We start from the raw sequence: 14448 nt of genomic DNA, 5'->3' as shown, positions 1-14448 counted from the left end.
GTAGGGGTAAAAGATAATTTAAACAAAATTTAAAAATTAAAAACTAGACTTACAAGCCAATTAGCAAAAACAATGGGGAATCGATTCAAATTATTTGGCCAATTTATTATGTTTAGCCCAGGACCCAGTTGCAAAGCCTTAACTGAGTAGCCAATATTGGGCAGCATTATATATAAGAAGACATTCCGGAATTCTCGGTAGACAGCTTAAGCCTAAAATTCAATCAAATCCTGGTTACACCAGGCTCTCCTGATCCAAGGTTCACGAATCGAACCAAATGACATTAGAGCAAAACATGAAACGTATTAACAAAATATTTAAAGCTTTATACAAGTCATTTTGTAGCGCCATTTGACCCGATTATAGCCCTTATTCGCTTGTTCTCAAAGTCAGAATAAAAAAAAACCATAGAAAATACATTGAATAAATTTATTAATTTCGTAAACATCACGCAAGTAGTTATAGTATACATTAACAACATAATTAATTCAATCGTACACGTAATATGTATTGTATTATATATACAGATTGTTTAACAATAATTGTGTTTGTTTTTTTTTTGTTGTGTTTTAGGTTCTTTAAATGCTCAGTTTTATTGTACTCACGCCAAGCCAGACATAATTGGCATTTGCATTGCGATTTCGTTGGTTTTCAAAACCGACTTTTATTGGTTCTTAAACGAATTAAGAAAAGTTCAGCTTTTACAGTCTATATGCACTTACCAAAAGAAATACATTTATGTATGGGTATGATATACAACATCTAATCGTGTTTTTGTTTTCTTCTATTTTTTTTTTTTTTGTTTTCGCTTCGTATGGGAACATGCAATGAGCGCCCAAAAAACGTGGCACTCACAACGAAAAACCACTAGAATATGACTTAAAAACGTAAAATTTGCTATTTGTGTATACATTAAGCTTATTCAGTTATAAGTTTTTTAGTTTTAGTTTAGTTGAGTTTACGTAATACGTAATACATAGCACATGGTTAACGTAAGACTCCGTCACGTCGCTACGTTCTGTTCTACTTGCCTTTCGACATTGGCAACGTCTGCACCTGCGGCGCCAGCTCCTGCTGCCGTATCAGCTTCTTGAGGTTCTCGTATGCCGTATTCATAATGCCCCAGCTGATAAAGGAGCGACCCGTATTGAATGCACAGCCGCGATAGAAATTCCCTATACGACTGTCCCGTTCGCGGTAGATTCTCTTGCAGGCGTGCCAGCTTCCCTCCGTTACCTGACCCATGTCGCTCTGTAGCGACACCTTAATCACATTTAGCGGATAAAACAATGTGCTGATGCTGGCTCCAATTACCGCACCGGCAATAAATTCTTGTGCAGTTCTGGTCGATACCGATTTCTGCAAAACAAAAAGAATATTGTTTAATTTCAGCGCTCAGTGAATTTATATCGGGGCTGCAAATTGGGTTTTAACTGCGTCGGTTCGAGTTCAGAATTCCTATATTTCTTATTAAGTGTGAAATAAACTCGACTAGCTTGAATAACCTGGAATATATGGTTTTCTTATAAAACGGTTTTGTTCAAACGAAAATTATTTGAACCAAGGCTGCAAGCCCATTTTGAACCGAATATTTCTTTAATTAACAACCGAGTCCTTAACATAGCTAGTTAACCAAGATTGTCGAACCGAAACTCAAAGCAAATTATGAAAACTACTAAAGTTTGGTTAATTTGGCGAATAGCCTGGATACAATAATGTAGAAACGACTGCTTCCATATCCCAATCGGGAGGATGTTGGTTTGGATCGTAAGTTTAACAATATTCAGCTTAAAGGGAACCTAAAAGTGAGAACTCTGAGCCGAATCTGCAGCCATTCATCTTAAATTGCAGCCTTGATATATGTTATATAGTCTTCAAATACTTGCCCTCTTTGGTAAACGAACACTGGCCTCTTCGCGCAGCATGAAAAACAATGCATTCGACAGACCGTTGCGCCAAAATACTGGTTCAATGCCCCTGTATAGCTCCCGAAAACCATAGTTGGTGACTACATATCTGAAAAGGTGCAACAGACTGATTGACAGAGGCTCGGGAGAATTCGTAGGTGACTCTCTTACCTAAACGCATTCTGCGTATTGGAGAAATATTGATGGAACTTCGAGTCGGCCAACAGCGTCTGGACACGTTCGAAGGGCAGTAAGATGGACTCCACACTGCCAGCCACAACGCCGGCAATCACCTTGGCGCCATAATCATTAAGGCGATAATCTTCGACCAGATATCGGCGGGTGCCATCAAACACACCGAACATTATGGACAGGGAGATCGTTTTTTGTGCCAATGGCGGCAACATGCCGCGATATAAAAATCCAAGACCCTCATGGCGTAGCTGCAACAGGGCGGAGTCAATTGGCACACCGTGCAGCATTTGTCGAAAGATAATTTTGTATATGGGATATGTGACGCAGATGTTGACAAAAGCCGAGCCACAACCGCACGCAAACTCCTCCCACTGGAAAGCGCCAAAGAAGCGATCCAGAAAGATGTTCGCATGGCTGGACCTAACAAATGTTGTTGTTGCCGCTGTTACTGTTGTTGTTGCTGCTGTTGTTGTTGCAGCTGCGGCTGTTGCTGTCGCCGCTGTTACCGGCTGCGCCGTTGTGGTTATGCTCTCGTCCGTATTTAGAATGACATCGACTTTCATTTTGCTGCAGTTGTTGCCGTTCGTGTTGCATGCGTCGTGTGCGCATATGCTACCTTGTTACCATTGTTTATTTAGTTGCACACACTTCTTGTTTGCTTGCTATTTGTTTTGGTCTTTACATTCACATTGAATTCGCCTAATTATATAATGAATTATGTTATATTACGGCGAGCGTCCAGTGTGGTCGAGAGTCTTGCATAGTTATGTTGATGACATCATCGTTGACATGCCGTACTGATAAGTGAGGCTAACAGTTTAGGCTGCGATGCCTAATTATAAAATACTTCTTAATCTTGTATATTTAGAAATGGTTCGCAGACACATCTGAGCACGCAGAGAATGCGACAACACTGTTTCCACTTATGTTGAACATGCATTTAGATTTTAATCGATAGCACGACAAACTAGACATATGTTAATGACTTGATGGTTAAGACGACCGAGAACTATACGATTATTTTTCACACACTAGCTATGCATGTGAATAATATTTAATTTAAGTGTAAGTAATAATTGATTTCGGACTATAATTTATAACTTAAGGCATTTAGGTGGCCTATACTAAAATTGTTGAATATACTTTGTATATGATGAAACTCTGTTAAATATTGTCTATAACATATAAGCATTCGCCTACGCTTTATGTTTCAGAGTTTTACAGTATTGGCAAGTACTATTTAAAAATAAAATATGTTGACTAAAACTTTATGCTTTTTGCATGACAAGCATGTATGATAAGTAGCGAATTCCAAACGGAAACCTAAGTTGACAGCTCTGGTCGTACTGTCAGCGCTGACAACTGCCAAGCGCGGCCAACTTCACGTCTTTTTTCTCTCTTTTTGACGTGCTCTTAGCATATTAGCGGTTCGTACATTTCCTAAAATCTATATTTTTATTAAACATCACCCTCAAATGGTGGCTTATTTTGAATAAAATCAATTACTGAATAACCCGAAATGTGAAAGACGCCGAAATTACAATTGGACACAGTGTTGTCTCAGTGTTTATGCAAATCAAACTTTGTTGACATTCGCATATACAAAACAATAAAATCGTACGCTAATAAGGACTTTTTTTTAAATTACAGCACCAAAATGACCATTCGTCCAGCATACAGGCCCAAGATCGTTAAGAAGCGCACCAAGCACTTCATCCGTCACCAGTCGGATCGATATGCCAAGCTGTCGGTGAGTTTCTATATGAAATAATTAGTGAAGGATTCAACATTATTAACCGGTTTATATTCCATTTTAGCACAAATGGCGCAAGCCCAAGGGTATTGACAACAGAGTGCGTCGTCGCTTCAAGGGCCAATATCTGATGCCCAACATCGGTTACGGTTCCAACAAGCGCACCCGCCACATGCTACCCACGGGCTTCAAGAAATTCCTCGTACACAATGTGCGTGAGCTGGAGGTGCTGCTGATGCAGAACCGCGTCTACTGCGGCGAGATTGCCCACGGCGTCTCCTCGAAGAAACGCAAGGAGATTGTTGAGCGCGCCAAGCAGCTGTCCGTGCGTCTGACGAACCCCAACGGTCGTCTGCGTTCTCAGGAGAACGAATAAGCTTAAGTTTGGAATTCGCTTAAACGAGTTTTTTATAAACGTAGTCGGAATACAACAATTTGAAACGTTAAAAGTGAACACATCTAAATACTGGTTCTCATTTGGGTTAAGGCAACAAAATTGGATAAATCTGATTTAACTGTAAAACGCCAAAAAAAAAAAAAACTGCCGAAGATGAAATACCCTTGCAGACATTAAGCAGATGTGCGGCTTAATAATACTTGACAGTGCTTTTATCAAAATCAAAAATTTATTGTGCTATGTTAGGAGCATATGAAAGCTAACAACTGCTCAGTTTGGTTAAGATAAATTGGACATCTACTTGTTTGAACCGGCAAACTACACATTTGTGTTGATATTAGTGTTGTCAGCTGTTTTCTAGCTAATTATAGATATTTCGAAAAGACTTCAGCCTGTAACAGGTATTTTAAACCAGGCATTTTTTTAGCTTTGCCAACACTGGTCGACATAGAAATATACCAATATCAAGTGGGCAATTAATATTAGGTAGAATGGGTCCCATTCCCTACTCAAGTGTGTTTTGGTTAACGTTCTGTTCCAACGATCAGTTCGTAAACTCCGTGCCGTTCTATATAGTATTAAAAGGAGTAACTCAGCCAAGTCTCATCAGAGCTGCTGCAATTGTCAGCTATCACATTTGAAATGAAAAATTGCGCGCAAATTCGATTGGTTGCCCCTCACAAAGTTGTTGTCGTTTTAAAACACATGTTGTTTCGTCAAACTTTATTTGAAATATGTTATATTTATACAAAGAAGCGTTTCATAAAAAAAAAGACTCATGCTAGTAGTGTGAATAATTTATTCAAGTCTAAAAAAAAACTAAGTTTTTGCACACTATATGCTTCAGTTTTTTTTTTTTTTTACTTAGATTTCCAATCGAAAGGTGTGTATATTATATTAGGGAGTTTTAAATGCTATTTACTTTAATACGACATCATGATCAAATTGTAAATGATGCTCCAGTTCCTTCTTGTTCTCAAAATTCGTGCTGCAAATCAAACAAAAGCTGGCGGCATTGTCATCATTGTCGGACATAATAACTGTTACGGCCTGCTCGGATTCATCCACATCAACCTGTAGCTCCTCGACCACCTGATCATCCACTGGCACCTCCTCCCTAACGCCATAGACAACGTCCCCATCATGGGTTTTCATATGCATTTTGAGTGTATAACGCTCTGTAAATGATTTGGGACAGACGGTGCAATAATGGCGGGGCCTGTTCTCCTTGTGGATGAGTGTATGATGATTGAATGTTTTGCGCGACTTGAACGAGACATTGCATATGCTGCATATAATTGGATTCTCCTCGGCCTCGTGCCGCAAGCGATGGTTGTACAAGAGATTGTCCTGGGAGAAGCGCAGGCCGCACTTTTCGCATTGATATTTCTTCTTGTCCCAGTGCATGCGCATGTGCCGCAGCGTGTTGACAGGCCGTGAGAAGCTCTTGGGGCAGTAACGGCACTGTTTCTCAGTTTTGCCTTCGTGGACATTCATGTGCAATTCGAGATACTCCTCGTCGCGTCGTATAATGCCGCAGATGGGACAAACGTGTGCCTGGGTCTTGTTGTGCTCCTCGCTGATGTGCTTTTGCAATTGATAGCGAGCATTGAAGATTTTGCCACAGGTGCTGCATTCCTGTTTGACTCGTTTTGGAATGAATTTGCCTTGATCGTCGGCCTCATCCTCCATCTTAACGGACAAAGCATCTGATTTAACTTCGCAAAGAAATTCCTCCTCATCATCATCATCGTCATCGTACTCCTCTTTAATGTCCATATCCATATCATCCTCCTCTTTGACTAGCTCCTCGAACAAAGCTTCCGCTTCAGCATCTTCCTGTGCCGCTTTATCCAGTTCCTCAACCAGCCCCTCGTCCTCGAACTCCGATTTGAGTGCCGCCTTCAATTGAGTTGTCAATTTCTTTTGGGTAACCATTAGATTTACCATTATGGTATCGTATTCCGCCAGCTCGTTGAAACATCGCGGGCAGAGTTTTGCGTTTGGACTCAATTTAACTTCGGTTTTCATACAGTTGGCGAGATGTGTTAGCACCAAGGACACCGATTTATGTGACGATGGCACCTTAGCTGTGAGCAATTCATAGTTTGCAGTGCCGTGTATGTCAACGGCACCGCAAAAGAAGCACGTATTCATGGTATCTAATTGTTACCCTTTTTGGCAAATGTTTACAAAAAAAAAACGCCGTTTGGTTTTAGGGATGTAAGTATTTTAGGGATGGACCGATATGATAATATATACGCGAGTGCGTACACTTTTAGAGATTTCTTAATTTTAATAATCAACCTTTTCAGATACCTAATTTTGCTTGTGCACAGCGTTGCAAAACAATCGATGTCGTTTCGATAACTTGTCGCTGTCATGGGCATCGTTTTCTTGCCAACATTGTGTTTTACAACACTGTTGCAGGGCTGCCAAGCCATTGCAATACAAATATTTGTTATTATATTTAAACAATAATAAAACAGTTGGCTGGTGTGGCTTATTATATTTAGTTGTCTGCTTATTTCGAATCCAACAACGTATATACACTTTTAATAAAACCATACATTAACATTATTTTTAGAGTTGACATAAGCATTTTTCAAACATATTTTTATTTAAATCTTATATACACAATATACGCATCTTGCAGAATTTGTATTTCAAGTAATACGCAAAATTTCCGTTAGCTGAAAACTAATTAAATCACTTTCATGGCTTAATGAATCTGAGGAATCGGTCCTATTGCAATTAGCAATTGTATGTCCAATTTCGGGATTAGCGAATGAATGTTGTCTCAGTTTCGTCGATGTCGTCATGGACTTTTCATTGTTACTCATAGCTCTCTCATAGACTAGCTTATCACAGACATCGCGCAATTTTGCCAAAATCGAATATAAAATCTTTAGGCGCTTTATAATTCGCTTTAGATCTACATGAACGGAAATTTCAAGTACAGCCTGACATTCGTGTAATATGGCTAAAAAGTCCTGATGCAAGCGCTTGCCTTCCTCATCCGCTATCAACTCCTGATTATTTGCCCTAAGCTGAAAATGTTGATATATCACATTGCCCATTTGGGCAACTTGCAATAAATAGCCCTTGGGGTAGAGTTTCTCAGCATTGTCAATACTCTCGGCTAATACATCCAGATAGTTATTAATCAGGGCTCGACTGTCAATTATTTCGTGTATAACATTACGAAAAACCATCAGCTCCTGCCTGAAGTGATGTTCCAAAATGTCCGCATGATATGAAGCTGAGCTCGTTGTTTGCAATTGAAATGCCGGCACAATACACGCATCCAAAGATTCCAAAGAGGCCAAGCAACTTCTGATGATTGTCTTGGTTTTAACATCTTGTGTAAATGCTATAGCAAATATGCCTATCTGTTGTATGCGATCCACATTAATATCAAAATCCGAAACAAGTCCATCCACAGCTCCCGAAGATTCGCAGCTTTGTAATACGTTTCTTAGCCTTTTTATGGATGCTTTCTCCGTATCGAACATGCTCGTAAAGATCAGGTGCAATAGTGCCTCATTCAGATAGGTTTCCAGTGAATAAAGAGCGCGTTGCAGAGACAAGGCTTCCAGTTTACGCTCGTTTGGATTGTGCGTCTTAAAGTTCTTCTCAAATATGCCACTTTCCTCCAGCACCGTTTCATAAATGGCAGACAGCGCCTTCTTATCGGATTCCAGTGCGACATTGGCAAAGGCCAAGGCATGCTTTATAAGATGATTCACATGATCAACTAGTTGATCGATCTCATCAGAGTCCTCCTGCTCGGCTTGCGACTGTGCGGGCACAATTTCGCTGTATGTCTCCAGTTTATCCAGCGCCAAGTCCAGTAGCTCCACAAAAGACAAATCCTCCAGCTTCACAGGCGTGCTGGCTATGGCCTCTTCGGCTAGCTGATAAACCGATGCTTGCAAACGTCTCAAACACCAGTCGATGCGATCCAGAAAATGGGTTCGTGTGGCCAGGAGCTGAGCTCCTGCTGCAAGTGTGCCCTCAATATTGATGGTACGCTCCAATTGTGTTATGCATGTGATAACTTGGGTGAAGCACAGATATATCGTCTCCACGTGTATTCTGATGTTGCCCTCCAGTTCATTTTTGGGCGCCAATTCTATCAAATAGCTTTTAAATTTACTCGCAAACGTATGAAATGCGGCACAAAATTCATTTAACCAGGCAATCTTGGCCGTGTGGCATGTGGCACCTTTTGCAATTATGTCGGTGCACACATTCAATTGCAAATATAATTTATCCATTTAAGATGAGTCGCTGCTAGCTGCAAAACTCAACTGAAGCTGAGTATCAATATGCCAGGCTATATAAATGCTTGCTGCCTTCGCCCAGGTACGCTTTCGCCAGGACAGATGTCAGCAGATGTCGAAAACATCTGCTATTTTATTGCACAGATTTGGGCAAATATATCTCTCGTTTTACCTGTTTGACATGTGGATTACCTAAGGATCATTCAGTGCACTTTTTATCCAGCTACAGTGTAAGGTCTATTGACGGACAGCTCCCAGTTAAGCTTCTACTCTCTGTAGAAACAAACTAGTCCTAAAAACAATACAATTAACATACTTAAAAGTTATATAAATAAGTGCAAGAAATCATTAAACAATCAACAATCGTAAAATGTTGTGCCTAAGAGAAATCTCACTGCATTCAAGCTATATGCTCGTTCACACGAACGTTGTAATTTAGGTATAAATATTATTAGCTAAAAAAGGTCTTTATACAGATTATTTCTTAAGCAGCTTATGTTGTTATGTTCTTTAGACACATTACAAGTGCAGCATATTTAATAACCTATATATATATATATTTTTTTAAACCATACATATTTGCTTTCTAGTTGAAACGAAGCAACTGAAATGTACATTATTAGGTTGTTTGGTTGATTGTGTGACTTTCTGTTGCAGACTGTGTTGCCTCGACTGGCAGGTGCACGCGCTTGTGCACTTTCAATGTATATTTGTCCACAAAGGACTTTTCGCAGTCTGTGCATGGATAGCGCGGCCGATCTGTTTGATGGGTGCGCAGATGATGTTTGTAGGTGCGCTTCGTTTTGAACTGCTGATGGCAGACCTCACAGATGAGGGCATGCTCCTCGGCATCGTGGCGCATTAGGTGATTGTACATTAGCCAGGACAATGAGAAGCGTTCGCCACATTTCTCGCATTGATATTTCTTTTTGTCCCAATGCACCTCCATGTGGCGCAGAACGTTGCGTTTGTGCGAAAACTTTTTCGTACAGTAGCGGCACTCCAGCTCGGTTTTGCCCTCATGCAGGTTCATGTGGAGATCGAGGACTTCATCATTTTTAACTTTAATGCCGCATATGTTGCAGGTGGCAAATTCGTTCTTTTGGCAGTTGTCCGTTTTAATGTGCCTTTCGAGGGAATCCTGATTTGCGAACAATTCGCCGCATATGTGACATGGAATATCTAGATTATCTTCCCCATCCGAATCGTCCATGCTCTCTTCGCTCTCGCTAAATTGGCATTCTGCCTGTGGCTCTTCGCAGGACGCGTATTCTTCTGGTTCCTCTTTAACGATTTTCGACTCGTTATCCGAGATTCTTGTACGCATTTCATGCAATCTTGGTTTTATGGCATCTTTTCTAGTCTGCAAAATCGCCGCTTTCCTTTTGCGACAATTTAGCAACGAGTTTGCAATTTGTCGCTGAACTTGACTTAGATTTCGAACCAGCCGGTCATAATTGAACAAATATTCGAGGCAATCATTACAAGCAGCCGATGTTGGCGTCAGATCCAAGCGTTGATTGATAACCTTTTCGAAGTATTTCAGTATGTCCTTAATGGGCTTAAATGTGCCAGGTACGATGCAGCCTAAAAGAGCGTTGATTATTATTAAATATTAATTTTAGTTTAGTTTAGTTTTTGCTTTCGACTTGCCTTCGATGAGCTGAAAGACGCCAACAGACTTCATCTTCCCACAAACGAAACAGAAGGGACGCGTTGTACTCATTTTGAACAATATTCTGCGAATCTATGAAGCGAGTTTCGCATACAATCAACGCCCTTAGCATATATATTTTTTATACATACAACTATTTTGTGTTATTTATTAAGCGTGTTCGTTCTGCTGGTCAAAAGCGGTGTTCATACAACTTTTCTCTTGTTCACGAATTCTGTACACACAGAAATGCTGTCAGCTGTTTTATTCTTAACAGCGACATTAACATTTGCTGCCCTTTTGTTTATCTGCAGTATGCTAAAAAAAAAAAAAACTATCGATACTTGTATTCGAGTACAATTTATTTGAATGTTTAATAAAAGTAGCGCGTCTCAGTGTTTAGTTGTAACAAAAATAACAGAAATATAATCACAGGCATTGCTCACAAGTATTTTCAAAATATCTGTGAATCCAAAATTAAACTTACAGAAATACCTAACCGTTTGCGAAAACCTTTTCAAATGTGAATTGCGTTAAGTGTCACTGTTAATCAAGTGACGCCCGAAGTAATCACTTAAAAGTAGCAGTATCGCATTATCTGTCATTTCTAGAGAAAATGCAGAGTGTGTTTAAGAACTTGCTAAAATCACCAGTTCTTCGTCCGAGCGGTAAGACACAAAAACAGCATAATTTTATAATGCCTATGTTAACATTGAATAATATCATTTTGTTAAGCACTGCGATTTCTCAAAATGACCGAAAAAGATCTGCTGGCAGTACCTTTGGTAGATGTAGACGGCAAAGGTATTTTTAAATATGTTCTAATTAAGGTTATTGGCAAAGAGGATTGCACGGACAACGAAAAGAATATAGTTCGTGGATATGCCGATTGTGATTATCATTGTAAGCATTTTATAAACGTTTGCATTAGAATACCTTTATTTGAATGCGTTAACTTCGATTTTAGCTGATATCTACGAGCGCGTCATGAAGTCTTGTAAAAAGACCGGCTTGGAAACTGAATGCCTTGGCGGTGGACGCATTGAGCACAATCCAGAGAAGAAGTATATGAAAGTCTATGGCTTTTCACAGGTAATCAATCACATTTTTCGAGAATACTACCGACTACTTATACAAAGAATGTTCTTTATTTTGCTGATGACAGGGCTTTGGTAAAGCTGATCACTTGGAATCAAAGAGAATTTTGCAAACAAAGTATGAGGACTACGAAATCGAAACAACCGATGAGGGTTATTAGTTTATGTTTATAATTATTTGAGCATACTTGAAGTTAATTTATTAATTCAAATTATATGTACTTCTACTGAGCACAAACCAGCCTGTATTCAGTTTATTTGTATATTATGTAGGATCGAAATATGTCTTGCTTAGACTGAGTCATATATATAAAGTAAAGTATATATAAAGATAATGGACCAAGTAGTTAGTCTCTTAAGCGATAAACGTTGGCAAGATCTGTCTGCGGCAGGCAGCACATATCATATCAGACGGCTATATCATATATTTGTAACACATATATATATATCGATGCTATATAGTTTGAAACACTCCTGTAGTTCCCATTTTATGATCGAAGCAACATGGGGAAAAGTTTGCAACGGACTGGTTTCTCGGAAACTAAAAGTTAGTCAAGCTGTAGATTTTCTTCACAACAGACCTTTTAATAAACTCGTCTAAATTTTCCATTTTACTTTTTTTGGCGTTAAAATAGTTTACCTACTCAATAAAAATGAAATTATTAAAGCTCGCGCTTCCATTCCGTTCTTCAGGAAATTTGCTTCGTAAGTTATACATTTATGTGAATGATCCGAGCTTCAATAAAATAATGAACATCCAGTCAGAAACTTTACAAATCAGAGGGCCGGTAAAGCACTTATTACTGTACCTAAAATTGAGATCGCAGATGGTCAAATTCTTTATTTGTTGATGTCAATTTACATTCACGGTGAAACGCTTTATGCGCGGACAATCGTGCGTGGACAGCCAGCGAAAAATCATGGTTAGTTCTCTAGTTCTGATTCTATAATAAATTTATCACATCCGTCCGGCTTTATAGTTAGGGTATACGATCGTGTACGCTCCGAAATGGAGAGCCTCGGACTATGTGTTAAGCCTCTAGGCGGTGGCATGATGGACGTCAATGAAGCGGCACGTACAATGAAAATTTACGGTAAATGCAAGGTAAGACGAGCAAAGTTATTCATTTAAAATGCGATTTCGTAATACCTTCAATGATTTTGTAGACATTTGGAAGAGCAAATCATTATAAAACAATGGAAATAATGAAAGAATCGGAAAATTACAAAAACTTCAATATTACTATGGAGCGATAATTTAATGAAGCTGACCGAATACAAATTTTGGTTTTTTTTGCAATAAAAATGAGAACAGAAGTATTTTTTATTTAGTATTTTCTTTAAATATTGCATACTGACACGCAGCAGTGGAAACACGATAAAATACTTTAAATATCGAGCACTTACAGAACTGGAAAAGAGTGTTGGGCAATTATGTTTTTCGGCAGGCAGAATTGATGTCTTCATATTTTATAAAATATATTCGACCTAAAAATGAATTGTTGCATTTGCCAGTTTTCTGTGCGCAACCCGAAAAACATACACGAGGAAACGATTGGAAAGCCGCCCATATTAATCAGTGATTTGGTTCTGCAATGTACAAAGGGCACAAACTATGTGCTCGGCGAGGTGGGATCGACAATATGCAAAAAATGCTGCGAGAAATTGTCGCGCTATCACAAATCCTTACAAATTGCACGAAAACTGCGCCAGGAAATACTGGAATTAATACGAAGTCCATTTATAATTAAGGACTTCAAGTCACGAAGTGAACTCAAGGTCGAGGCCGCCGAAAAATTTGATGGTAGTAGCATCAGCGTCGAAATGGTCGAGACTGTGGATGCAGCTGATTTAGATGATGGATCAGACGCGACGCCAGTCAAAGGAACAATTGTGGACACAGCATTAGTGGTGGAGGAAGAACACGTCCTAATAGAAAAGACTTCCGATTGCGATGAAGAGGAATTTCAAGCAGTTGACCTAGAGTTAGATATTGAAAATGAAATAATTATAAATGAAGAGGTTCCTGATGCGGATCTGGATGATGAAGTCAAGCAAACAACCGACGAGCTGGATATGTTCACTGAGGACAAGGATATGTTAAGTGAGTTTGAAGATGATCAAATGGATGGCACAATCGAATACCTAATATCAGATGCTGATGACCAGGACAGCTCTAACGACTATACAGTTAACATACAATGTCCGAGCTGTCCGGAGCAGTTCAGCAGTCGCCGTTCATATAATGCGCACACAAAACGTGAGCATTTCCCTGGCTATGTGTGTGATCAGTGCGGCAAAACCTTGCAATCCTACTCTGGCTTCATTGGCCACCTACAGAATCATGAGCCGGTCAAACAGTTCGAGTGCCCCCATTGTGGCGAGCGCTTCAGCCGCAAGTTTCGACTGAAACACCATATGGCATGGCACACGGGGGAAACGCCTTATCAGTGTGAAGTGTGCTCGAAACGGTTTGTTCATAAGGTTGCGCTCTACAAGCACAAAATGATACACGACAATGAATCTAAGCGCCTGGAGTGTCAGGTTTGTGGCTTTAAGACGCGCACGAAAGCCCATCTTGAGCGGCACACACGGTCCCACACAGGCGCCAAGCCATTCGCCTGTCCAGTATGCAACAAACGATTCTCCCAAATGTACAACATGAAGGCGCATCTCCGGGAGCACGAGAATCCTGGCAGCAATCGGCATCGGCGCTTTCACTGCCCCAAATGCACACATACGTTCATTAACGAACAGAATTACTTAAGTCATTGCCAGCGGGACGATTGCACGCCTGTCTAGCATATCGCCAGTTCGTCAATTAAGCTTAACTAAGATTGTACATATATTTTGTATGGGCTAGGAAATGACAGTCTTCACATTATTAATAATTGAATAAAAATTCGGTTTTAAATGTCAATTTTATGTACTTTGTTTTTGTTTTTTTTCTTTCATTTTATTAAATCTACATGCATTTTGCTCACAAATAAAATATGGTTTGTTTGTTTTACTATGATAAATGTATGCATTAATTTCATATTTCTGCGGTTATGATCAGTTTCTTAAAAAAATATTTATTGTATGGTTTTGTTATATTTTTGATAACTTATGAAAGTAAGAACTAATCAATTAATGTGTTAAGCAATTATGCAACTATTG

The 14448-nt window shown here is 39.5% G+C and overlaps 8 protein-coding genes across 9 annotated transcripts; 4 read left to right on the top strand and 4 right to left on the bottom strand.

Annotated features, from left to right (window-relative positions):
- Window positions 1–415: 415 nt before the first annotated feature.
- LOC6633073 (mitochondrial nicotinamide adenine dinucleotide transporter SLC25A51) lies at window positions 416–3037 on the bottom strand. Its single transcript, XM_002056109.4, has 3 exons — window positions 2079–3037; window positions 1887–2016; window positions 416–1359 (listed from the first exon to the last, which is right to left on the bottom strand). Exons 1-3 carry the CDS (start codon window positions 2663–2665, stop codon window positions 1024–1026), a joined length of 1053 nt encoding a protein of 350 aa, XP_002056145.1. The 5' UTR covers window positions 2666–3037; the 3' UTR covers window positions 416–1023.
- A 348-nt stretch (window positions 3038–3385) lies between these two features.
- RpL32 (Ribosomal protein L32) lies at window positions 3386–4309 on the top strand. Its single transcript, XM_002056108.4, has 3 exons — window positions 3386–3529; window positions 3753–3852; window positions 3920–4309. Exons 2-3 carry the CDS (start codon window positions 3760–3762, stop codon window positions 4229–4231), a joined length of 405 nt encoding a protein of 134 aa, XP_002056144.1. The 5' UTR covers window positions 3386–3529; window positions 3753–3759; the 3' UTR covers window positions 4232–4309.
- Window positions 4310–4958: 649 nt separating this feature from the next.
- Sry-delta (Serendipity delta) lies at window positions 4959–6597 on the bottom strand. The gene has a single exon (XM_002056107.4). The coding sequence runs from the start codon at window positions 6407–6409 to the stop codon at window positions 5171–5173; it is 1239 nt and encodes a 412-aa protein (XP_002056143.1). The 5' UTR covers window positions 6410–6597; the 3' UTR covers window positions 4959–5170.
- Window positions 6598–6862: 265 nt separating this feature from the next.
- Window positions 6863–8576, bottom strand: Sry-alpha (Serendipity alpha). The gene has a single exon (XM_002056106.3). The coding sequence runs from the start codon at window positions 8530–8532 to the stop codon at window positions 6919–6921; it is 1614 nt and encodes a 537-aa protein (XP_002056142.1). The 5' UTR covers window positions 8533–8576; the 3' UTR covers window positions 6863–6918.
- A 455-nt stretch (window positions 8577–9031) lies between these two features.
- Sry-beta (Serendipity beta) lies at window positions 9032–10510 on the bottom strand. 2 transcript variants are annotated; one of them, XM_015170566.3, is made up of 3 exons: window positions 10345–10510; window positions 10192–10285; window positions 9032–10125 (listed from the first exon to the last, which is right to left on the bottom strand). In XM_015170566.3, the coding sequence occupies exons 2-3, from the start codon at window positions 10262–10264 to the stop codon at window positions 9158–9160; spliced, it is 1041 nt and encodes a 346-aa protein (XP_015026052.1). In that variant the 5' UTR covers window positions 10265–10285; window positions 10345–10510; the 3' UTR covers window positions 9032–9157. The 2 variants fall into 2 exon arrangements, with proteins under 2 accessions (XP_015026052.1, XP_002056141.1); XM_002056105.4 differs by having other exon boundaries at window positions 10192–10502.
- A 193-nt stretch (window positions 10511–10703) lies between these two features.
- On the top strand, window positions 10704–11527 carry janA (janus A). Its single transcript, XM_002056104.4, has 4 exons — window positions 10704–10860; window positions 10928–11095; window positions 11160–11284; window positions 11358–11527. Exons 1-4 carry the CDS (start codon window positions 10809–10811, stop codon window positions 11448–11450), a joined length of 438 nt encoding a protein of 145 aa, XP_002056140.2. The 5' UTR covers window positions 10704–10808; the 3' UTR covers window positions 11451–11527.
- A 307-nt stretch (window positions 11528–11834) lies between these two features.
- LOC6633067 (sex-regulated protein janus-B) lies at window positions 11835–12609 on the top strand. Its single transcript, XM_002056103.4, has 4 exons — window positions 11835–11994; window positions 12051–12212; window positions 12270–12394; window positions 12457–12609. The coding sequence occupies exons 1-4, from the start codon at window positions 11943–11945 to the stop codon at window positions 12544–12546; spliced, it is 429 nt and encodes a 142-aa protein (XP_002056139.2). The 5' UTR covers window positions 11835–11942; the 3' UTR covers window positions 12547–12609.
- An 86-nt stretch (window positions 12610–12695) lies between these two features.
- ZIPIC (Zinc-finger protein interacting with CP190) lies at window positions 12696–14209 on the top strand. Its single transcript, XM_002056102.4, has one exon. The coding sequence runs from the start codon at window positions 12784–12786 to the stop codon at window positions 14089–14091; it is 1308 nt and encodes a 435-aa protein (XP_002056138.1). The 5' UTR covers window positions 12696–12783; the 3' UTR covers window positions 14092–14209.
- The last annotated feature ends 239 nt before the right edge of the window (window positions 14210–14448 follow it).

Source organism: Drosophila virilis, chromosome 2 (genome assembly GCF_030788295.1).
Source record: "Drosophila virilis strain 15010-1051.87 chromosome 2, Dvir_AGI_RSII-ME, whole genome shotgun sequence".
NCBI lineage: Eukaryota > Metazoa > Arthropoda > Insecta > Diptera > Drosophilidae > Drosophila > Drosophila virilis.
This window is presented reverse-complemented; position numbering and strand designations above follow the sequence as displayed.

What these genes read in the sequence shown, in the direction of transcription:
- LOC6633073 (XM_002056109.4), bottom strand. Translation starts at nt 2,665, where the DNA reads ATGAAAGTCGATGTCATTCTAAATACGGACGAGAGCATAACCACAACG. An exon ending in AATACGCAGAATGCGTTTAG is followed by an intron (nt 2,017 to 2,078) that starts GTAAGAGAGTCA and finishes GCACCTTTTCAG; the next exon opens with ATATGTAGTCACCAACTATG. An exon ending in GTGTTCGTTTACCAAAGAGG is followed by an intron (nt 1,360 to 1,886) that starts GCAAGTATTTGA and finishes TTTGTTTTGCAG; the next exon opens with AAATCGGTATCGACCAGAAC.
- RpL32 (XM_002056108.4), top strand. Translation starts at nt 3,760, where the DNA reads ATGACCATTCGTCCAGCATACAGGCCCAAGATCGTTAAGAAGCGCACC. An exon ending in ATCGATATGCCAAGCTGTCG is followed by an intron (nt 3,853 to 3,919) that starts GTGAGTTTCTAT and finishes ATTCCATTTTAG; the next exon opens with CACAAATGGCGCAAGCCCAA.
- Sry-delta (XM_002056107.4), bottom strand. Translation starts at nt 6,409, where the DNA reads ATGAATACGTGCTTCTTTTGCGGTGCCGTTGACATACACGGCACTGCA.
- Sry-alpha (XM_002056106.3), bottom strand. Translation starts at nt 8,532, where the DNA reads ATGGATAAATTATATTTGCAATTGAATGTGTGCACCGACATAATTGCA.
- Sry-beta (XM_015170566.3), bottom strand. Translation starts at nt 10,264, where the DNA reads ATGAGTACAACGCGTCCCTTCTGTTTCGTTTGTGGGAAGATGAAGTCT. An exon ending in CGTCTTTCAGCTCATCGAAG is followed by an intron (nt 10,126 to 10,191) that starts GCAAGTCGAAAG and finishes ACGCTCTTTTAG; the next exon opens with GCTGCATCGTACCTGGCACA.
- janA (XM_002056104.4), top strand. Translation starts at nt 10,809, where the DNA reads ATGCAGAGTGTGTTTAAGAACTTGCTAAAATCACCAGTTCTTCGTCCG. An exon ending in ACCAGTTCTTCGTCCGAGCG is followed by an intron (nt 10,861 to 10,927) that starts GTAAGACACAAA and finishes CATTTTGTTAAG; the next exon opens with CACTGCGATTTCTCAAAATG. An exon ending in TGCCGATTGTGATTATCATT is followed by an intron (nt 11,096 to 11,159) that starts GTAAGCATTTTA and finishes CTTCGATTTTAG; the next exon opens with CTGATATCTACGAGCGCGTC.
- LOC6633067 (XM_002056103.4), top strand. Translation starts at nt 11,943, where the DNA reads ATGAAATTATTAAAGCTCGCGCTTCCATTCCGTTCTTCAGGAAATTTG. An exon ending in TTCTTCAGGAAATTTGCTTC is followed by an intron (nt 11,995 to 12,050) that starts GTAAGTTATACA and finishes ATGAACATCCAG; the next exon opens with TCAGAAACTTTACAAATCAG. An exon ending in ACAGCCAGCGAAAAATCATG is followed by an intron (nt 12,213 to 12,269) that starts GTTAGTTCTCTA and finishes CCGGCTTTATAG; the next exon opens with TTAGGGTATACGATCGTGTA.
- ZIPIC (XM_002056102.4), top strand. Translation starts at nt 12,784, where the DNA reads ATGAATTGTTGCATTTGCCAGTTTTCTGTGCGCAACCCGAAAAACATA.